Source organism: Physella acuta, unplaced genomic scaffold (assembly GCF_028476545.2).
Source record: "Physella acuta isolate Inbredline_101_S28 unplaced genomic scaffold, ASM2847654v3 ptg000855l, whole genome shotgun sequence".
In the NCBI taxonomy this organism is placed as follows: domain Eukaryota; kingdom Metazoa; phylum Mollusca; class Gastropoda; family Physidae; genus Physella; species Physella acuta.
Window position 1 is genome coordinate 200,707 of NW_026732372.1, and position 20,192 is coordinate 220,898.

General features: G+C 36.1%; 1 protein-coding gene across 1 annotated transcript; it reads left to right on the forward strand.

Annotated features, from left to right (window-relative positions):
- The first annotated feature begins 272 nt into the window (after positions 1-272).
- LOC131952160 (solute carrier family 2, facilitated glucose transporter member 1) lies at positions 273-16,315 on the forward strand. The gene is made up of 14 exons (XM_059314706.1): positions 273-485; positions 1,571-1,789; positions 2,000-2,252; positions 5,139-5,234; positions 6,207-6,367; positions 6,990-7,114; positions 7,739-7,909; positions 8,505-8,612; positions 11,631-11,719; positions 12,846-12,944; positions 13,683-13,895; positions 14,664-14,739; positions 15,209-15,336; positions 15,998-16,315. The coding sequence occupies exons 3-14, from the start codon at positions 2,151-2,153 to the stop codon at positions 16,298-16,300; spliced, it is 1,671 nt and encodes a 556-aa protein (XP_059170689.1). The 5' UTR covers positions 273-485; positions 1,571-1,789; positions 2,000-2,150; the 3' UTR covers positions 16,301-16,315.
- Positions 16,316-20,192: the final 3,877 nt, after the last annotated feature.

Here is a 20,192-nt window from a genome sequence, read left to right on the forward strand (position 1 = left end):
ATATATATATAACGTTTTAATAACAATCTTGTACGCACTAAACATGAGAAAATAAATGATTTTCCTTAAATAAAACATTACTATTTTAATAACTATAAAGAAAGGCGTTGGTCACTATATTAATTATTATCTATTGGATATCTTTACTAATATTTAGGAAGAGACAATAATTTATTGAAATAATAGTATGCGTTTGTATAAAACAACCTCACCCTTCTCTAGAGCCATTCACAAAATACACACCACACACAATAGACAAGACAGCCTCGTCATACTTTACCACCAGTCGCACAACGCCTCACACATCACCAGCTGAGCGCCCCGCCACCAGGTGCATAAATCACCTGGCCAACTGGCGACGTAACGGGCATTGTCCTAAACACAACACCACAGCCGGGCCAAGTGGCGGCCTTAACGCGTCTTATTTCTCGCGGCTTGTTTACACTGCACGGATATGCCTTCAGCTACTTGGGGTAGGTTTACCGGTAACGTTGTTTTGATTTTTTAAAGCAAAGTTGAAGATGTGATGTTAGTTTTTGATTGTTTCGTTGTGAAATATTTATTAAAAAGTGTGACTAAATTATTTCATGCCAAGAAAATGTTTTTCAACGCGAGCCGGATTTTTAATTTGCACCAATTCTGACAATGCGAGTGAGTAAATGTATGCTCAGCTAGCGGTGGCGTGGATATAGTTGTGGTGTACTCACGCACACACTCACTGACACACATGCTTCCACAGTGTTTGTTTTCCTACGCTGGCCTATGCTGGAGTTCAAATGGAGGCGTGTTAACCCAATGTTATTGTGTGCTAATTTCTAAAGTCGTCAGCATTGTTAGAAACCTATAAAACGTGTTTCACTCGACTGCAGTGTCGTACCGGTATCTTTTAGGGGATATTAGCCTTTACTCGTTGCAACTACCTTAAGTTCTGAACTTAACTCATTTCAAGTTAATCTAAAGCACAGCTAGTTATATTTTATTAAACACAGCATCAAAACCAATTTTTTTTGTCAATTCTGTTTTAAAAAACGAGTTAATATTTGTAAGATAAACATTGCAAATTCATCCACGGCCCACTAAACTAATGTCAACGGGAAAAATTTGTGTAGAATGTTGAGGTTTTAGAATAAAACCACCTGTTGTGCTGAGCTGAAATATTTCAACAAGGGAGGTAATGCACTTTACAAAAAAAAAAGTTTCTCTTTGTTTTTGCATTATTTGACATTTTGATACGGGTAAACAATCGTCGGAGAAATTATTTTAGTGTTAAGGGGACACAACTGCACACGGGCACGTGAACACTGAAATTTTAAATTAGTGAGCGATGTCGTATTTTAAAGGCACAATTTGATCCAACTGTATCGTGCGGTTGACAAAGTAGACTTAAACAGTGACAAAAGTTATTCTCGCAACCCTTGGGTATACCATTTTTGTGTTATATTTGTGTTAAATATTAGTTTACCAGTTGAAAAAAAAAACTCAATTGATGATGCTCTGTTGCAGTTTCTTTAATTTTTATATCTCCTTTCATCAATATCTGAGCTTAATAAGTCACTTTTTCAATTTTCAGAATGTGGATTCAGCTTAAGTATTTACAAGGAGTGTAACGTTACTAGATATCTAGCTGTTGTTCTAAAAAACTGGATTTACTTCAATAACGAAACACTCTAGGAAAACTTGTTTTAATACTACACTCTCTTTAGCGTTGATTATACCAAGTGCTTGAAAGAACACTTCTTGTTTGAAAACTTTTGGTATCTATAAAACACCGACAGGACTATATCTACTGGTATTGTATTTTGTATGGATTAGGGTTTAAATTGCTAATATTAGAGTGAGGCTTAGGGTCAGGTTTAGGTAATTTGGGTAGCAATATTAGCGTATAAAAAAAAACAACCTAAAATTTAATAATTACCTAACATTTATTCTTATAAAAGACCAAGCCCTGTCGGTGTTTTAATAATTATTTCCTAATTTTCTCACGTTCTTAAAAACTAAGTCGTTAGACTTGCTCACGTTTTAACAATTACCTAACATTTCTGATACACGTTATGGATTTTCTTCCCTAACCCAACACACTCGCTTGGATCATTGTTCAAAACACACTGGATATTATGAAGAGAAACCAAATTCTTTAGAGTTTAAACGCCATGGATCAGCAACTTACAGACGAGGCTAAAGCCTCTCACAATGGGAACCCATGTTCAGATGCTAAGTTCACATTTGAAGTTAAACGCAAATCAACCAGACAGGTAAGACTGTGTTTTACTGTATTGATTGTTGTTTACGTTACGTGAACTATTTTAATTAAGTCCTAAACCAATGAACACAATTTAGTACAACACACGCAACGATTGTTACTTTGTGTATGTTGTGCAATATAGGCCTATAATATATACAATATATTATAATTTAAAAATTATGAATTTGGTTTAAATCAAAATAATAATTTTAAAAAAAAATCAGATATTTTAAAGATTTCCCATTAATTCGATTGAAAATTCGGATTACAAGATTGAATTAAATTAAATTATAAGAAACGGTGAACAATGTAAGCAAATTAGTTTGAGTTAAAGAGTATACTTTAAAGAGCATATTTACCTTCTTTTAAAAATATAATAAACCTAATGTCTAAAGCGTTTCTATACACAACTGTCGGTAAATGTATACTCAATATCTAATGTCAAGGTGCTCTCTATACATTACTGTAGGGAGCTGTGTACTCTATACTATCTAACGTGTCTGTCTGTCATACACTTCTGTTGGTATCTAACACTGCTGGTAATTAGTCTAGACATCCTTACTACACTCTGCCTTTAAAACTAAGTGTGACGACAACGTGTCATGCATTCAATTAAACAAATTAACTGACCGCAGGTTAATTGATTGCCCTGTGGTCCTGTGTTGGCCCTCACCTCGTAGCACCAGTAGCACCAGTAGCACCAGTAGCACGCCAAATGTATCACTCCGCCCTCACTATCCCTAGCACGCCAAGTGTATCACTCCGCCTTCAGTATTCCCAGTGTTTTTTCTAGAATTTTTTTCCGGGGGGGGGGGGGGGGGGGGGGGAAGAGAGACACTTGATATTTTCGGGTGGGGGGGGGGGGGGTGGGGGGGGGTGGACACTGATAAAAACATATTTTCTATATAAGGGGTCATCCATAAATGACGTCACGCTTTTTTGACGATTTTTACCTCCCCCCTCCCCTCCGTCCCACATCGTCACAAAAAGCCAGACCCCCCCCCTCTAAAATGACGTCACACCTCAGTCTACAACCCCCCCCCCCCTCAAAATTGCAGTTGAATTTTTTTTAAACATCGATAATTTTCCAAAATCTTGTCTGAACTCTCCCAACAATTCCTATTACAATTTATTAAAACAATTTTCTAAAACGTGAAATAACGGCTAAAATTCGTTTTCCAACTTTACTTTTTGTTAATGCAAAAAATGTGACGTCCCACCATCTGACCCCCCCTCCCCCTCATCACACGCCGTCACAAAATTACGGACCCCACCCCTCCCCCTACGAGGGAGGGGGGGGCTCCCGAAAGAGATGCCTGGAAGACACTGACTATCCCTAGCACGCCAAATGTATCACTCCGCGCTCACTATCCCTAGCACGCCAAATGTATCACTCCGCGCTCACTATCCCTAGCAGATTTAAATAAACCGGGAGTGATCTCCCCTAAACTTTCTCGAATATTCTTATATAAAATAACAGGGGATGGGAACTCGGGCTATAGACATGATTTTTAATCCATTTTAAATACTTAAAGTTTTAAAAATAGAATAAAATCTCGTAGACAAATTAATTGCACACCAAGTGAACGCAAATAAAAAAAAGCGCATAATAGTGCGCAATATTATTAGTACTTTTAAAATTTACATTAGTTTTTTGAGAAATCGGAAGTAGCGTAAATTACTACTTCCAGTCAACGGAAATTACTCAAAATTTAACAGAAGGTAGAGAATTAGATCTTTTACTTACATGTGAAATTTCATTTATCTATCTGAAATAGTACTCAAGTTATAGGCTTTTAAAAAATTCAAAGTAGGAAAAGTACCACTTCCGGTTATCGGAAATCGCTCAAAAGTTGATACGGATCTACGATTTTGATAAAATACTTATATATGAAATTTCATCAACCTAGCTGTAACGGTACTCAAGTTATCGTGTTTACACACAGACACACACACGGACAGACACACACACACACAGACATACGGACAAGATTGCAAAATTATGTTTTTCCGTATCAGTGAGGTGTAAAACGTCGAGATTTGTAAAAATCTCGATTTTTTTTTCTGCACGATTACAATACTTTCTCTATACTACGTATATACGAGAAAGTAAAAAGGAAAAAGAATTTTAAAAAAAGTAGTACTTGATGAATCATTTTAACCAGTTAATATTTTTACGGTAAAAAATATGTGTAAGGATATAGTGTACATATCAGATTTTAAATATCACATATCTTCGAATTTCCATTAAAAAATTATACTCAACATGTTCCTTCGTTGTGATGTAGTTAGGAATTTTTAATGGAATGGGAGGTATAACAACTTAGGGCTCTGCAAAAACCCAAATATAGGGCGGAAAAAAACAATAAAGGTAAAAAAAATTGCGTAAACAAAGTCATATATAATTTCTTTACATAGAAACAGGCAATTCTACATTTTAAAATTGGTAAGTTTTACGTATAAGTCTCGAGTTCGAATCCGAATTCAAGTTAGCAGAAAAATCCCAAGTCCACTAGATAGGGTAAATAAAGGAGGGTGACCAAACAATCCCTTCATATGTCACTGTATCAGATTAACTCTACTTCCTCTGCCCCATGCGTCTTGGGCACAAACACGAAAAGATTTACATATGCTCCTCACTTCCCGTGGACACGAGGTGGAATTTTTAACAGAAATTTTAATGGAAGCTTTTAATTTTAGTACGCCTCATCACGTGATCCAGAAAACTGCATATTTTGGGACTACAGTGTACGCATTTTAGCAATTAATCGTGCTCAATACTGTTATATATTCACAAATATGATTTAATTTTTACATCACCTACTTAATAATTCATTATTCATAAATAATTCATTTTATGACACATTTATACGCTCCTTGTATCCATGGCAACTAGAATGTGACGTGCTTTCTGGTGCTCACGATCCTTGGGGCAGCCATGGGATCTCTGCAGTTTGGTTACAACGTTGGTGTCATCAATGCGCCAGAGTCGGTGAGTAGGGGTCGTGTACATCAGTACACATGTGTGTGATGTGTACATAATTAAACTTGTAGTGGTCGTGTACATCATTAGATATTTGTTTGTTGTGTAAACATGTAGTCGTGGTGTACATCATTAAACATGTATTTAACAATTGGTTGCTGTGTTTATAATTAAACACGTGGTTGTTGTCAAAATAATTAAACCAATTTTTGTTGTATACATCACTAAAATGTTGTTGTTGTATACATCATTAAAATGTGGTTGTTGTATACATCATTAAAATGTGGATGTTGTATACATCATTAAAATGTGGTTGTTGTATACATCATTAAAATGTGGTTGTTGTATACATCATTAAACATGTGGTCGTTGTATACATCATTAAAATGTGGATGTTGTGTAGATAATTTAAATATGTAGATGTTGTGTACATAATTAAAAAAGTGGTTGCTGTATACAGAATTAAACATGTGATTGCTGCATACATCATTGAAATGTGGTTGATGTGTACATTATTAAACACCTATTCAATTCTATTCCGTTTCAATAAACGAACAAAATACGAAAATTATTTTCTATTTAAAAAAATAAATTAAAAAAACAAAAAAACAAAACAAAACGAACCCAATAATCATTATTCTCTAATTCAATTACATAAATTCTTTAACCAGTTATCTTAATAGGTCTTTTTATGACACAACAGGTGACACGTTATGTGAATCATTAAAAACCCTAATCTAATTGTTATACACATCATCTACAATCTGAACATTTTCCCTCCCATCTTTTCATAAGCTAATTAAAGAGTTCCTGAATACATGACATACTGTTGTTGTTGGTTGTTTTGCAAATCTTCTACAATCTGAACATTTTCCCTCCCATCCTCCCACCAGCTAATCAAAGAGTTCATGAACACCTGCCTTACTGCTAATGTTAAATGTGACACAAAACTGAACATTTTCCCTCCCATCCTCCCACCAGCTAATCAAAGAGTTCATGAACGTCACCCAACACCGGCGCCACGGGTCCGGCATGACGGATGAGACGGCGAGAAATCTCTGGGCTCTGACGGTGTCCATCTTCTCAGCCGGCGGTTGTCTGGGCGGTTTCCTGGCCGGCTGGTGGGCTACCAAACTGGGCAGGTCTTTAATCTTATCCAACATTTACGCTTTATCTACTCATGTAATGTGTAGGGGGGGGGGAGATGGTATAGGGAGTATCTAACATGGCGACATATAATTTCAAAAAGTCAGATTATTTTTAAAAAAATGTTAAAATAGTAAACTGTAGTACCATCTACTTAAAAACATAAGTAAATGTCAGTTATAATTTGTCTCCAAACTTCCAGTTGGTCTTGAAATTTCCTGTTAGAAATTTGTCCATGGTCGCAAAATTTCCAGTTATAATATGTTCATGGTCGAAAAATTCCTGTTATAATTTGCTCAACGTCTTGAAAGTTACTATTATATTTTTACATCATCCATTAATTTTCTGGTATAATTTGACCATTATCCATTATAAATCTTAATTTATCTATTGTCCCTTAATTTCCCATCATAATTTGTCCATCCTAAAACTTCCTGTTTAATTATTTTCCAGAGTTTTTAAAATGATAGTTTGACCATCGTCTCTAATATTCCTGCTAGATTATTTCTACAAAGTCTTTAAATGTCACATGATAGAGTGACCAGTGTCTTAAAATGCACTGTGATAGTTTGACCAGTGTCCGAAACAGTTTGACCACGACATGGACCTACTCCCCAGAAAACTTGGATCACTGGCCAATGTCATTATCGGGGTCGTCGGCTCGGCCCTCATGTTCGCCAGCAGACGTGTCGGCTCATACGAGATGATCACAGTGGGGAGGGTCGTCATTGGCTTTCATGCAGGTAAAGAAATCAGGCAGGTAAAGCAATCATGCAGGTAAAATATCATGCATTTAACTAAATAAAGAAGGTAAATATTCTTAACAATCACAACTTTACTGGGAATACAAGTGTGCTGTTGAAAACATTGATGGATGATGTAATCCGAATCGCCCCATCCACTGTCATCTCCGCTTACTGCTCTAGTTGGCATTCTACTGATCTATAGGCATATTATTTTCAGTAGGACGACAGTTCCCCTATAAATACGGTATAAATGGATATTTAAAAAAACAACAACAGAAACAACCACAACAACAACAACAACAGCAACAACAACAACGAAGAGCTCGTAATATTTACCTTCACTGCTAAACACCATTGCTAAAGATTACAGTTTTCAAAAAAAAAAGTCCTTAGTTCTTCCAACCATCTATATATTTTTTAGAATTTTAAACGAGTAATTTAATTGTCTGTTTTTACGTTACTGATGACGTTATTTTTTAAAATAAATAATATTCACACAAAAGTAAATTATTAAGCTGTTTTAAAAGTTTTAATGGAGTATTTTAAAAAGCAGATCTTGATAGTCTAAATTCAAGATGATGCCAGATAAAAATTATCACGACTGAGCATATTTCTCCCTAGGTCTCTACACTGGAATAAGTCCAATGTATCTGTCGGAGATTAGCCCCGCCAATATTCGCGGTGGTATAGGGGTGCTTCACCAGCTTGCCATTGTCAGCGGGATTCTCATTTCACAAATTCTGGGATTCCCCGATTTGCTAGGTACACCGGAAAATTGGGATGTCTTGTTGGGTGAGTTGCCACATTGGCAATTTTTTGTTCTAAAATAAATAACATTTCTAGCCATTTTTGGGCGTAACAATTTATTTAATTAACGTAGTGCACGATAATGACAGCATTATAACCAAATGAGACACTAAAAGTCTCCAGTTTGGATCCCGGGCTCGAGTCTGTAGTACGTCACGGAGTCCACCGAGCTATGTTGGGTACCTTATTCGTGCCAACTTAGTGCTGACCACACTATCCCTCTTAAACCGAGGTAATTCAAACAGACCAACTCTACTTTATCTGCCATAAGAGATCTGAACTCTAGACTTTCGGGCTAGCAGCCAAACGCTCTACAGTCGACCACGCCATTGCTTAGAAAATATAGTTTATCGGAAAAGTTGGAAGAAAAATAAAAAAAAAAAAAAAATATATCCTAAAATAATTTAAAAGGCGTAATTGATCATCAATCATTGATCATTGATCTTCATATTTATGATATGATTGTCCTGAAAACCACATCTTAACTAAACGCAATTAATCGATACTTCTAATTAGCTTCCCTCTAAGATCTCTATTTACGACTGACCATAAACCAACAACCTAATCACTTGTTTGACAGGTTTGTCGGTGGGGCCGTGTCTGCTGCAAGCACTTATTCTACCTTTTTGCCCGGAGAGTCCCCGGTACTTGCTCATTACCAAACAGGACGAGAAGAAATGTCGAGATGGTAAATTTGCTAATTTAAAAAGTAATTTCCGGCAACAAAGAAGAAATATTGATTTTTCTTTCTCTCTCTCATCATAAACAACAAGCCCGGCGGTTTATGGGCCACACGTGACCTAGTGTGTTGGCTGCAAGGTAGCTAAATAATAGTGTGTATAGTGTCCCTAAGCTTCTTCAAGTTACTGGGGGGGGGGGGGGGGGAATGGTGTATAACAACACCGCCTACTTTTATAAATACTAATTGCTAATATTTTCAAAATATCTAGTTAGTCATTAGCACATATGGGGTGGGGGGGGGGGGGGGAGGCGAAAGGAGTAGTGCATCTATAATGCAGATTTAAGGGGGGGGGGATGTTAATTAGAAAATGACAAAATAGTGGTCTATTAAATTCAATATTCAGGTAATTACAGCATAGTGTTCGACTAAATTAAATACATTGTCTTATTAGTAATCTCGTCTTTCTTTTTAAAAAATCCACCCGTTTTCCGAAATATATGAAATGAGACCAACCTCCGCTGGATCAACACATTAGTTTACAGCAGTTTATGAAAATGTTAGACTAGATCTTCTGTCAATTAAAACTAGATCTAGATCTACATAGAAAGCTGGGATTAAACCAAAACAACTGCATAGTTTACACATTGTGGGAAGAATGAACATCTGTTATTTTGGGTTCACCTACTGTTACCTTCGACCTAAATAAAAGCTCTTTTGTCATAGAAATAAAAATAAACGTGTGGAAAGAGACCATGACGGTGAAGAAAAAATTGTCCTCAGTTTATAGATAATTGTGGTTTTAATTATTTTACTTGGTTTTGGTTTCCTCGACAAAAGAGGGCGTCGGCTTCTTTATTTGATCTGTGTACTTGAAGGACGTTTATAAACTTTGTAAATTATGTAAAGTAGTACTTTTTTTGTGACGGTACGCACCGGTACCGCATACCAGCCCTTTTTTCAATGTGGGGGAAAAATTATTACTTTTCTTGTATTTTAATGTTTATTATTAATTTATTATATTATTAATTTGTTAATTATTTATTTAGTTAATTTGCAGTTGTGATTTAGCTTGCATCGAGGTGCAAACTGGTAGTTAAAAGTTAGGCAATCCATCGTTGAGTACCGGCACCTATTTTTTTTTTTACAAAAAAAAAAAAATAAAGAATTCACTGATGTAAAGAATAAATCTGATAATATTATCTAGCATGAGAAACACTTAAAAAAATCACCGTAGCCCGTTCCACCTTCACCTAACTAGCCCCGTGACCCCACTTCAGCAATGATGTAGCATTTTTAAAGCGCTTCATCAATGATGTAGCACTTTTAAAGTGCGCGATAAACTTTCAGTAGCTTAATTAGACTGAGAGTCGCTTCCCTTTACATACTAGTTATTCACCTTGGATTAAATAATCTATTTGCGTTAAACGTCCTTGACACATTTTAAGAATTTACTTATTTAGGGATGAAATTCGGCAAATATAATAGCCGCCACACGATCTACGGTAATTTAATTAGTGAATGATTATAATTTTGTGATTCCGGTAAGTTCAAGTACTTCAGACCTGAATACAATCAAAGACTAAAATAAAACACACCCATAAACGTACTCCTAGATCGAATTAAAAAGTTATTATTAAAATATATTTGCCTTGAACAAATTCAGCCCACGTAGAAATCCGTGTCAACATCGGAAAATAGGTCACGTTTGATTAGTCACATGGCCTATAACTACGACCTAGATCTATTTCTAGCTAACGTGTTTATTTCCTAACCACCCAATTTTATGCTTGAAAAAAAAAGACATTTTTTTTGGCCTGAATTGCCGTTTGTTTACGTAGTAAAAAAATCATGTGATTGACCTAAAAATGGGAAAGGAAAAAATGGGAAACTCCAGCGCTAGATCTAGGCCTAGTAAAATATAGATATAGTAATCTCGTAAGAATAGCGAATTAAAAGTTAAAAACAATCGAGAAGTAGTCTAGATTGTATGTAGAACTATAGATCTATATATTATGTATATCTGTGTGCGTCATAGTGTGTGTGTGTGTGTGGTGGGTGCTTCGGGCTCAGTTAATTATAAATAAATAGTTAATTAAATAAACAATTAAACTTGGCATATTTATATATACATGGATAACATCTATATATATAATTCTCTTCTGGGAGCCGTTAGAAAACAAGCTGCAAGCGCGCCTTTGCAGTCCCCTCTCTTCCTCTCTATCACTATCACTATCACTACCACCCAACCCCACCCCCACATGATCTGGTGAGCTGTGGTTCACTCTAAATGTTTACAAATCGTAGAGCCGGATTTAGTGACGGCTATTAGGGGCAGATAATTTAGTTTGAAACTATTTGAAACTTACAGGAGGTAACTAAGAGGAGGCTGCTTTAACGGGGGGGGGGGGGGGGGGGGGTGTAGGGTGGGGGTTAGGGGAAAGGGGGGGAGGGTTAGTGTTTTAAAGCACATATTTTCAGTGGCAGCATTCGTATTCACAAATTATGCATTACTGAAAAGTAGAAAATAAAACAACTAAATAGCGGCGTATGATACGCCGCGGGTCGGCTCGTAAATATATAATATATAATGAATATTTCACACTCCACTTTTCAATTAAGCGGTGATGCTTTGGGTTCAATTAATTTAAACAAATAGTTAATTAATTAAACAATTAAAATGACATATTTATATTATGTGGCCTACATATATAAAGTAAAATTTTTAAAATATTGACATTTTTACACAGCACTTTTCAATTTAATCCGTGATGCTTTGGGTTCAATTTATGTAAATAAATAGTTAATTAAATAACCAATTAAACTTGGCATTTTAATATACACATGCATAAAATAAACATACAATAAATAATGATATTTTTTACACAGTACTTTTGAATTTAAGCGGTGATCCTTTGGGTTCAATTTATGTAAATAAATAATTAATTAAATAACCAATTAAACTTGGCATATTAATATAGACATGTATAAAATAAACATAAAATAAATAATGATATTTTTACACAGCGCTTGTCAAGCTACGCGGTAGTGAAGATATTGAAGATGAAATGGATGAAATCAAACAGGAAATGATGTCATGTAAAACCGGCAGCCATGTATGTGTATTTCAAAAGTTGTTACGTTTTTGGTTCTATTAGATATTTGTTATTTTGGTGTTTGCTCATAGATGTGTCTTGGTGAAAGGTTCAAGCTTTTAAAGAAACTTGGCGCATATGAATAAATAGAAGTCCGCTGGGACTGAATGTCTCATGGCAGTGGCGTAGCGAGGTCGGGTGTCACCCGGGTGCGGCACTTAATGGTGTCACCTCCCAGAGGCGTAGCGACCCTTCCCGGGGACAAACTTTCAAATTTTCGATATGCACCGCCCTCCGCAAACTTTCGATTTGCGCCCCTCCCCCCTCAAACTTTTGATTTGCATCCCCCCTCAAACATTCGGTTTGCACACCCACCCCCTCAAGTTTTTCTCTATATATTTTGCTATTTTTTGCCTTGGTGCCACCCCACTAAATGGTGTCACCCGGTGCGGTCCGCACCCCCGTCCACCCCCCTCGCTACGCCTCTGTCTCATGGAGAGTTATGCACATCCTCTGTTTATTTTGGCCGCAGCTTAATCTATCATTGGGTCTAGTACAGTACCCAGCAGTCTAAAACATCCAATTGTAGCTCTGTAGGTTGGTAGTCCTATAGTTTAGAGCCGGGAGCCGAACTCGACAAATGTCTCCTATTGAGTACTCTACATCTCGAGTACACTACACCCGTTTAAATTGTTTTTAAAAATAGTGACAGTAAATACGGGCAGATGAAGTAGAGTTCATCCGTTTCCCCAACCTCAGCAAAGGGATAGGTGAAAGCTGCGCAACGGAAAACTGCGTTATGGAAAGGTGCGCACAAAAGAGTGCAAAGGCATTTAAAAAAAAATAACGAGCATTTATAGACATAAAAAAGAATGAACACATAACATAACATTTTGCACGAAATAAGACATAATTTAAGTGTATTAGTATAATTAATTTGTATTTGTGCATTTTTCTGTTTGCACAGTTTTCCTTTGCGCAATATTCCGTTAGCGCATTTTTATTTTGGGAACCTAAAAGGATAGTGTAATCAGTAATCAGCACTATGTCCAGTTTTCTTTTCTACTCATCTTACGTAAACGAAGGTGATGATTTTTCTAAAAAAAAATGTGTTGCTGTTCACGTAATGTATTTACCTTCTGTGCAGGTTTCGATCCTACAACTGTTCAGATCACCTTCTCTGCGGGCGCCCATGTTGATTGGTGTCGTCATGCAGTTGTCGCAACAGTTATCAGGAATAAACGGTGTAGGTGTTGGTTTTTTTCTACTGTGCAATACACAGGACACAATTTATACGTTTTATTTTATTTGTGAAAAAATAGTCGAAGTTTTATGTTAATGTACGCACATTAATTGTGAAGGCGTAGATAATTCGAAGTACGCACAATAATTGTGGAGGTGTAGATAATTCGAAGTACGTACATTAACTGTGGAGACGTTTCCGGATGGTGATTTTCACGTTAAAAAAATTCATTGTTTATTTCTCGGATCTCAAAGGGTTAAGCTTAGCGGGAGCTGTTAGAATTTGTTTTTCCAGAATTTTCTGATGCAGGCCTATAATTAAGTGTAATGAATGCATGTGTAATTTTCTGAAAATCACATCTTCGATTAAATTTGCCAAGCAATTAAAAATTAAAACTTATTGATTATTGTTTATTAGTTAAAACTTTTATTCCGAATCTTCACTGATAGAATAATTTAAAAAAAAAATTATTCACATATTTACTGATGGAATAATTAAATCATTTTCTACTGATACGTTTACTGATAGAATAATTAAAGTATTTTTGCTCAAATGTTTACTGATAGAAAACATGTTCTACTGACACGTTTACTGAAAGAATAATTAAAACATTTTCTACTAAAATGTTTACTAAAAGAATAATTAAAACATTTTCTTCTCGATGGAATAATTAACATTTATCCTACTCAACTGTTTACTGATGGAATAATTAAAACATTTTAACTCCAATGTGTCCCGCAGGTCTTCTTCTACTCCACCAGCCTGTTTGAGGACGCTGGCCTGTCCAAGCCAACCGCCAAATACATCACCAGTGCCGTGGGCGGCATCATGGTTGCCATGACAATCATCACAATCCCGCTGATGGACAGGGTGGGCAGGAGGACACTTCACCTGACCGGACTTGGGGGGATGGCCGTCTTTAGCCTTGTTATAACCATCGCCCTGGCTCTACGGGTAGGTCGTGTAGATGCTGCGAGATTATCTGTCTCTCCCTTTATCTCATTCTCTTTCTCCCCACTTTCTCTCTCTCTTTTCTATATCATTTTCTCTTTTCTCTCTTTCTGTTTCCCTGACACATTCTTGTTCTCTCCCTACCTCTATCTCTCCAATACGAGTAAATCCGTATTGAGCAATGCATTTCTCGCACACTTGTTGACAACTGCTAAACTCAATGTCTACACCAATTATTTTATTTCCGCAATAGGTTGATCGGATCATTTTCTTTTTGGAGATTATGTGGGCATTACTGCACTCAACTATGTAGTCTACTTAAGGTTTAGGGTTAACCCACAGGCGAAGCGAGGGCGGAGCGGGGAGTGCGGAGTGCGGACCGCACAGAGTGACACCATTTAGGGAGGTGACACCAAGGCTAAAAAGCATATAAGCATATATACATACTTGTACGACTATGCGGCGTATATGTCTATGTAGGCCGACACAAACACACATACACTCATATATATATATATATATATATATATATATATATATATATATATATATATATATATATATATATATATATATATATATATATATATATACTTTGTTTCATGTTGGGGGGGGGGGTGACACACAAGAAGTGCTGTATCGAGTGACACCCGACCAAGCTACGCCACTGGGTTAACCCGCTTACTTTTGGAGATTATGGGGGAAGAACTGCACTCAACGATGTAGTCTCATGATTCAGAGTTAACTCGCTTTCTTCTCTGTGTCATCTAGGGCTCCGTGTCGTGGTTTGATGTGGCCAGCATTGTCCTCATGTTGTTGTATGTGGTCTTCTTCGCTCTCGGCCCGGGTGAGTATTAGAAGCTAGTATAGATACATCTGATATTTTTTTCCCATTCGTTGTGTATTAGAACGCATATTACGGCTATAATTTTTATTTCTTTTCTGAGTATTACTGGTAATTTTTATTGTTTATGTGAGTCTTGGAACAAATATAACTGGTAAATTATAATTGTTGTGTATTAGTTCGAATATTTCTAGTAATTTTCATTCATATAAAAGAATGCACTGTAAAATGTGTAGCTGTCGTTACTGGCCAGATTTTTAGTTTGTAGATTTTATATATACTGTGGCAATATATATTCACATAAAACACATACTGATAATTTTTTTTCGATGTTTGCATAAGATTAATGAAATCTCCATCTTAAGTTTATGTACATATGTTTTCAAATATAATACGATAATGCTATTATAAATTAAATTAAATGTTGCGATGAAAACAAATTTTGAGTATTAAATGTCGTTACTCTGTACAGGTTCCATCCCTTGGCTGATCGTCTCAGAGTTATTCTCCCATGATGCCCGACCTACGGCCATGTCCGTCTGTGTGTTGGTCAACTGGGTTTCCAGTTTTCTGGTTGGGTTCGTGTTTCCTAGTCTCCAGGTAACCCTCACAGTGGTCATGTGTGGGGGTGGAAGGAGGGTTCGTGTGAGGGCCTTATTCGTCTGTGTGTTGGTCAACTGGGTTTCCAGTTTTCTGGTTGGGTTCGTGTTTCCTAGTCTCCAGGTAACCCTCACAGTGGTCATGTGTGGGGGTGGGGAAGGAGGGTTTGTGTGAGGGCCTTATTCGTGTGTTGGGTGGGATTTTGTTTGAGGGGCTTATTGGTGTGGTGATTGGGGTTTTGTATAGAGGTGGGGTTTGTATGTAGGGCTTATTATTACTATATGTGTGTATAATGTTTTGTACTATGGCTTAATAGTGTGGTTGGTAGGGTTTTGTATGAAAGGCTTATTAACGGAATGGGAGGGAATTTTGTGTGTGGTGGCTTATTTATGAGCAAGGTAAGGTTTTGCATTAAGGGCTTATTTGAGGAAGATGAGGGTTTGTATAGAGGGTTTATTAACGTGACGTGTGGGGTGTTGTATGTGGGGCTTATTAGTATAAACGTGTGGAGTTTTGCGTTTAACAGTCGCTCATAGAAGGCTAGGTATAGACTAATAGAGTAGTGTACAAGGGACATAATTTACTTTTTTTTTTCTCGACGTCACAGCGAGCTTTATAGAACCTTTATAATATTCTTAAAGCAATAACCCTACTATTCCAGGCTGGACTAAAGGACTACACTTTCCTACCATTCACCGTGCTATTGGTCCTGTTCTTTATTTTCACATTCTACAAAGTCCCGGAGACAAAAGGGAAAACATTTGACGAGGTCACTGCCCTTTGGCGAAATGACAGTTGCGACAGTCGCCACGAAACGAACGCTAAACCTTTATCCCGTAACAAAATACACGATGTGAAAGGGACCAAAGTCAAAGGTGAACCGGAAATCAAAAGTATCAAGTATGGCAGCACAAACGAAGCATTTTCAGCAGATATAGGAGATGGGAAAAATCAGATCAATTAAACACTGTATTATTTTGTTTGTTTTAAAAATAATTTTTATTTGTTTCATCTTACTTAATGTACTTTTTAAATTTATTTAAATATTTGTTACCATTTTTATGTAAAATTTCCATATCAATTTTTGTAAAAAATTATAGGTATATATATATATATATATATATATATATATATATATATATATATATATATATATAAGTATATATATATATACATATATGTGTGTGTCTTGTGTGTGTGTGTCTTGTGTGTGTGTGTCTGTGTGTGTTTGTACGTAGTTCTCGATTTAGGATTTTCCCCATACAGGGCTTAACAGCTGGTAATTCTCATTCATCAGAAATAGCTACGTTTAGACTATGAGATATGCGTTTGACGTAAACGACCCAATCAAATATCTAATCAACATATTGTTGTGCCCCATTTAGCTGACCGCTCATTGCTGCGGTTCCATCATAACCTTGACCGATTTGTTACCAGAGTTTCTTTCAGGCATAGCTTGGTGGTAAGGCTACGCCCGAAAGCACGTCTACCCCCCTCCCAATCCCCTTCCCCACACGCGAAAGAAAATTTATGTAGAAAAAATTACTTTTACCATCCCTTCGTCATCCCTTCCCTAAAAGAGAAATATAATTTACATAAAAATATATACTTTTATCATTTTCCCCTAGCCAGTAAAATTTAAACCGTGCCCCCCCCCACCTCCGAAAGTTTCAGTTGCCCCCTCCCCTAAGAAAATCGTCTGAAAAAAAAAACTATTTTTGTTATGTGCTATAACAATACCACTTGTTGTGTCGTAATAAAACACTTTAACAATGGAGATAATACACTTTTTATTGAGCTTTCTCTCTGTTTCTGCAAGACATTGTTTAATGAAATAGTCTGAGTAAAAATAACTCCGGTAGTTAAAAATAAAACAAAAAGAAAAGCTGCATTCATAGATCTGTAAGTTCTGATATTTTGGATTCTTCTTCTTCTTCGTTCTTAATATTAGTGTTGGAAGGGATCCCCCCTCCAGCACAATTAAGTATACGTGTCAACTGTTATGCGCCGATTTCAGTCTGCTTTTCATTTTGGATTTGCTTCCATAACCTTTGCCCAACCACAAGGCAGCAGTTGTTTGATTTTGGAGTTGTCTCTCCAAGAAGAGTTGATGTCCCTCGTTAATGAGCCTCATCTGCCTGAGTGTTCGAACTCGATACTTTTCAGTTTAGCAACCATGAGCTTTACCGACTCGACCACACCGACACCTATGTTTCAAATGAATAAGTGACGTCATTTTACGACACATTTTATTCAACTATATCTTTACGCTGCGTTTAAAAGAGAAGCGTTACACGTGAAAATAAAGTGGGAAATTTCTCGTTTATTCTTATATAACAGCAGTATCTGAACAAAGGTGTGGACAACAGCGGGGGTGACATCAAAGCAAAAATTGCAATGTATACATAATAAGGATGTTTTTTCTTAGTTCTATTAAAGAACTAGTAAAGTGCCCTTTTCGAACTTGACGGTCCACGGAGGCAAATAAAGTAGAGTTCACCTGTTTCTGTGACTTCAGCATATGAAGGGATAGTGTGGTCTACTGATTTGAACTCGATAGTTTCGGGGTTACAGTTTAGCGTTCTACCCTTAGGCAACGCCGTCCCCTAGTTAAAAATTAATAAGTCTCTTAAGTACGATTTTGACAAATACGGAAGGGATTGCTAAATTTACGGGTATTTCACCATACACAATTTTGAAAATTTGAAAAGAAATAAATTTCTAGGTTTTTTGTTTCTTACAAAATCTAGCAATTTGACACTATTAAAGTTTGTTAAAGAAGGATCAATGATTATATGATCAAAATATATGTGTAATTTTTTAACCGTGAGACCTCCTCAATAGGTAGTTTTTTTCAAGATGGGCGCCGTTTCCATGGCAACATAAGATATAATATCTATGTATGACATTTTATACAACTACCTGAAGTGGTTTTCAAGTTTTTGATATTTAAGACACCAGAAATGGAAAATATATATAGAAAATCACATATGGAAAATTACTCAAACATGAAAAGTAATCTAAGTATCGGATCTTTTACTTATATATAATAACATTTCGTCTTTCTGATTGAAACATTACTCGAGTTAGTGTGTTCACGTGGCAATAATGTTAAGTACCACTTCAGTTTACTGGAAATCTTTCAGATCCATATATGTGAAATTCGACGGTAATCAATTTATTGGCTTTTCACAAACTGGAAATAGAGTAAAAACCACTTCCGGTTACTGGAAATCAATCGCAAGTTAATCTATAACTACAAATTTGATAATATATATGATATTTAGTCAAACGGAGTTTAAATTATTGTGTTTACAGACAGACAGATAAAAACACTCACAGAAACAAATTGCAAAACAAAGTTTTCCGTCTATATTTTAAAAAAAAACCTCGATTTCAATTTTTTGCACGACTATAATAGTTTCTCTATACTTCCTCATACCTTCGACATTTAAAAAAAATTATATATATATATATATATATATATATATATATATATATATATATATATATATATATATATATATATATATATATATATATATATATATATATATATATAAATTATATATATATATATATATATATATATATATATATATATATATATATATATATATATATATATATATATATATATATATATATATATATATATATATATATATATATATGTATGTATATATATATATATAAAATAAATATAAATAAAATATATATATATATATATATATATATATATATATATATATATATATATATAAAAGTAATTCTCTTCTTGGAGACGCTAGAAAACACCAAGCTGTAAGCGCGCCTTGCAGCCCCCTCTCTTTTTCTCTCTACGCATATTCCTACCACCCTCACCCCCACATGGTCTGGTGAGCTGTGGTTCACGCTAAATGTTACAATCGTTGAGCCGGTTTTAGTGACGGCTATTAGGGGCAGATAATTTAGTTTGAAACGATTTTAAACTTAGGGGAGGTAACTAAGAGGAGGCTGCTTTCACGGGGAGGGAAGGTAGGGTAGGGTTGGGGAAAGGAGGGTGGGGGGTGTATCGTCCTTAACGACCCACTGATAGTGTTTTAAAGCAAATATTTTCAGTGGCAGCATTGGTACTGTCGAATTCACAAATTATGAATTACTGAAAAGTAGAAAATAAAACAACTAAATATCGGCTTATGATACGTCGCGGGTCGGCTCGTATATACATAATTCTCTACTTGGACACCACCAAGCACGCAGGCCGACTATCTAACCCTCCCCCGCCCCCTCCCTCGCTCTACAGGCATGCGCAACAGACCATATTGTTATCACTCCCACCCCCACCAGTCTGGTGAGCTGTGGTTCACGCCGAATGTTTACAATCGTAGAGCCGGGTCGAATTAGTGACGGCCATCAAGGGGCAGATATATTGTTAAACGATTTGAAACTAAGAGGAGGGAACAAGTTCTGCTTGATCTTTTAATTGTCGTCTGTAAACTGTCGTAACAGACGGCTGCTTTCACTCACGGGGGGTGGGGGGGGGGGGGGGTTGAGAATAATCGCCCTTCATGAGTTACTGATAGTGTTTTAAAGCAAAGTATTTTCAGTCGCAGCATTTTTAGTGTCGAATTCCTAAATTATTAATCACTGAAAAGTAGAAAATAAAACAACGGGGTGTCGTCTCGTAACATTTATTTTTCCCGAAAACCAAGTCCGTTCGAAGTTTTAAAATAAAAACCTAACATTCCAACGTTCTGAAACACTGACTATTTACATAAGCGCATGAATACACTTTATGGATTTTCTTCCCTCGCTTGGACGATTGTTTAATATATACTGGGTTTTGTGTGAAGTAAGCGCATTCTCTTAACGCC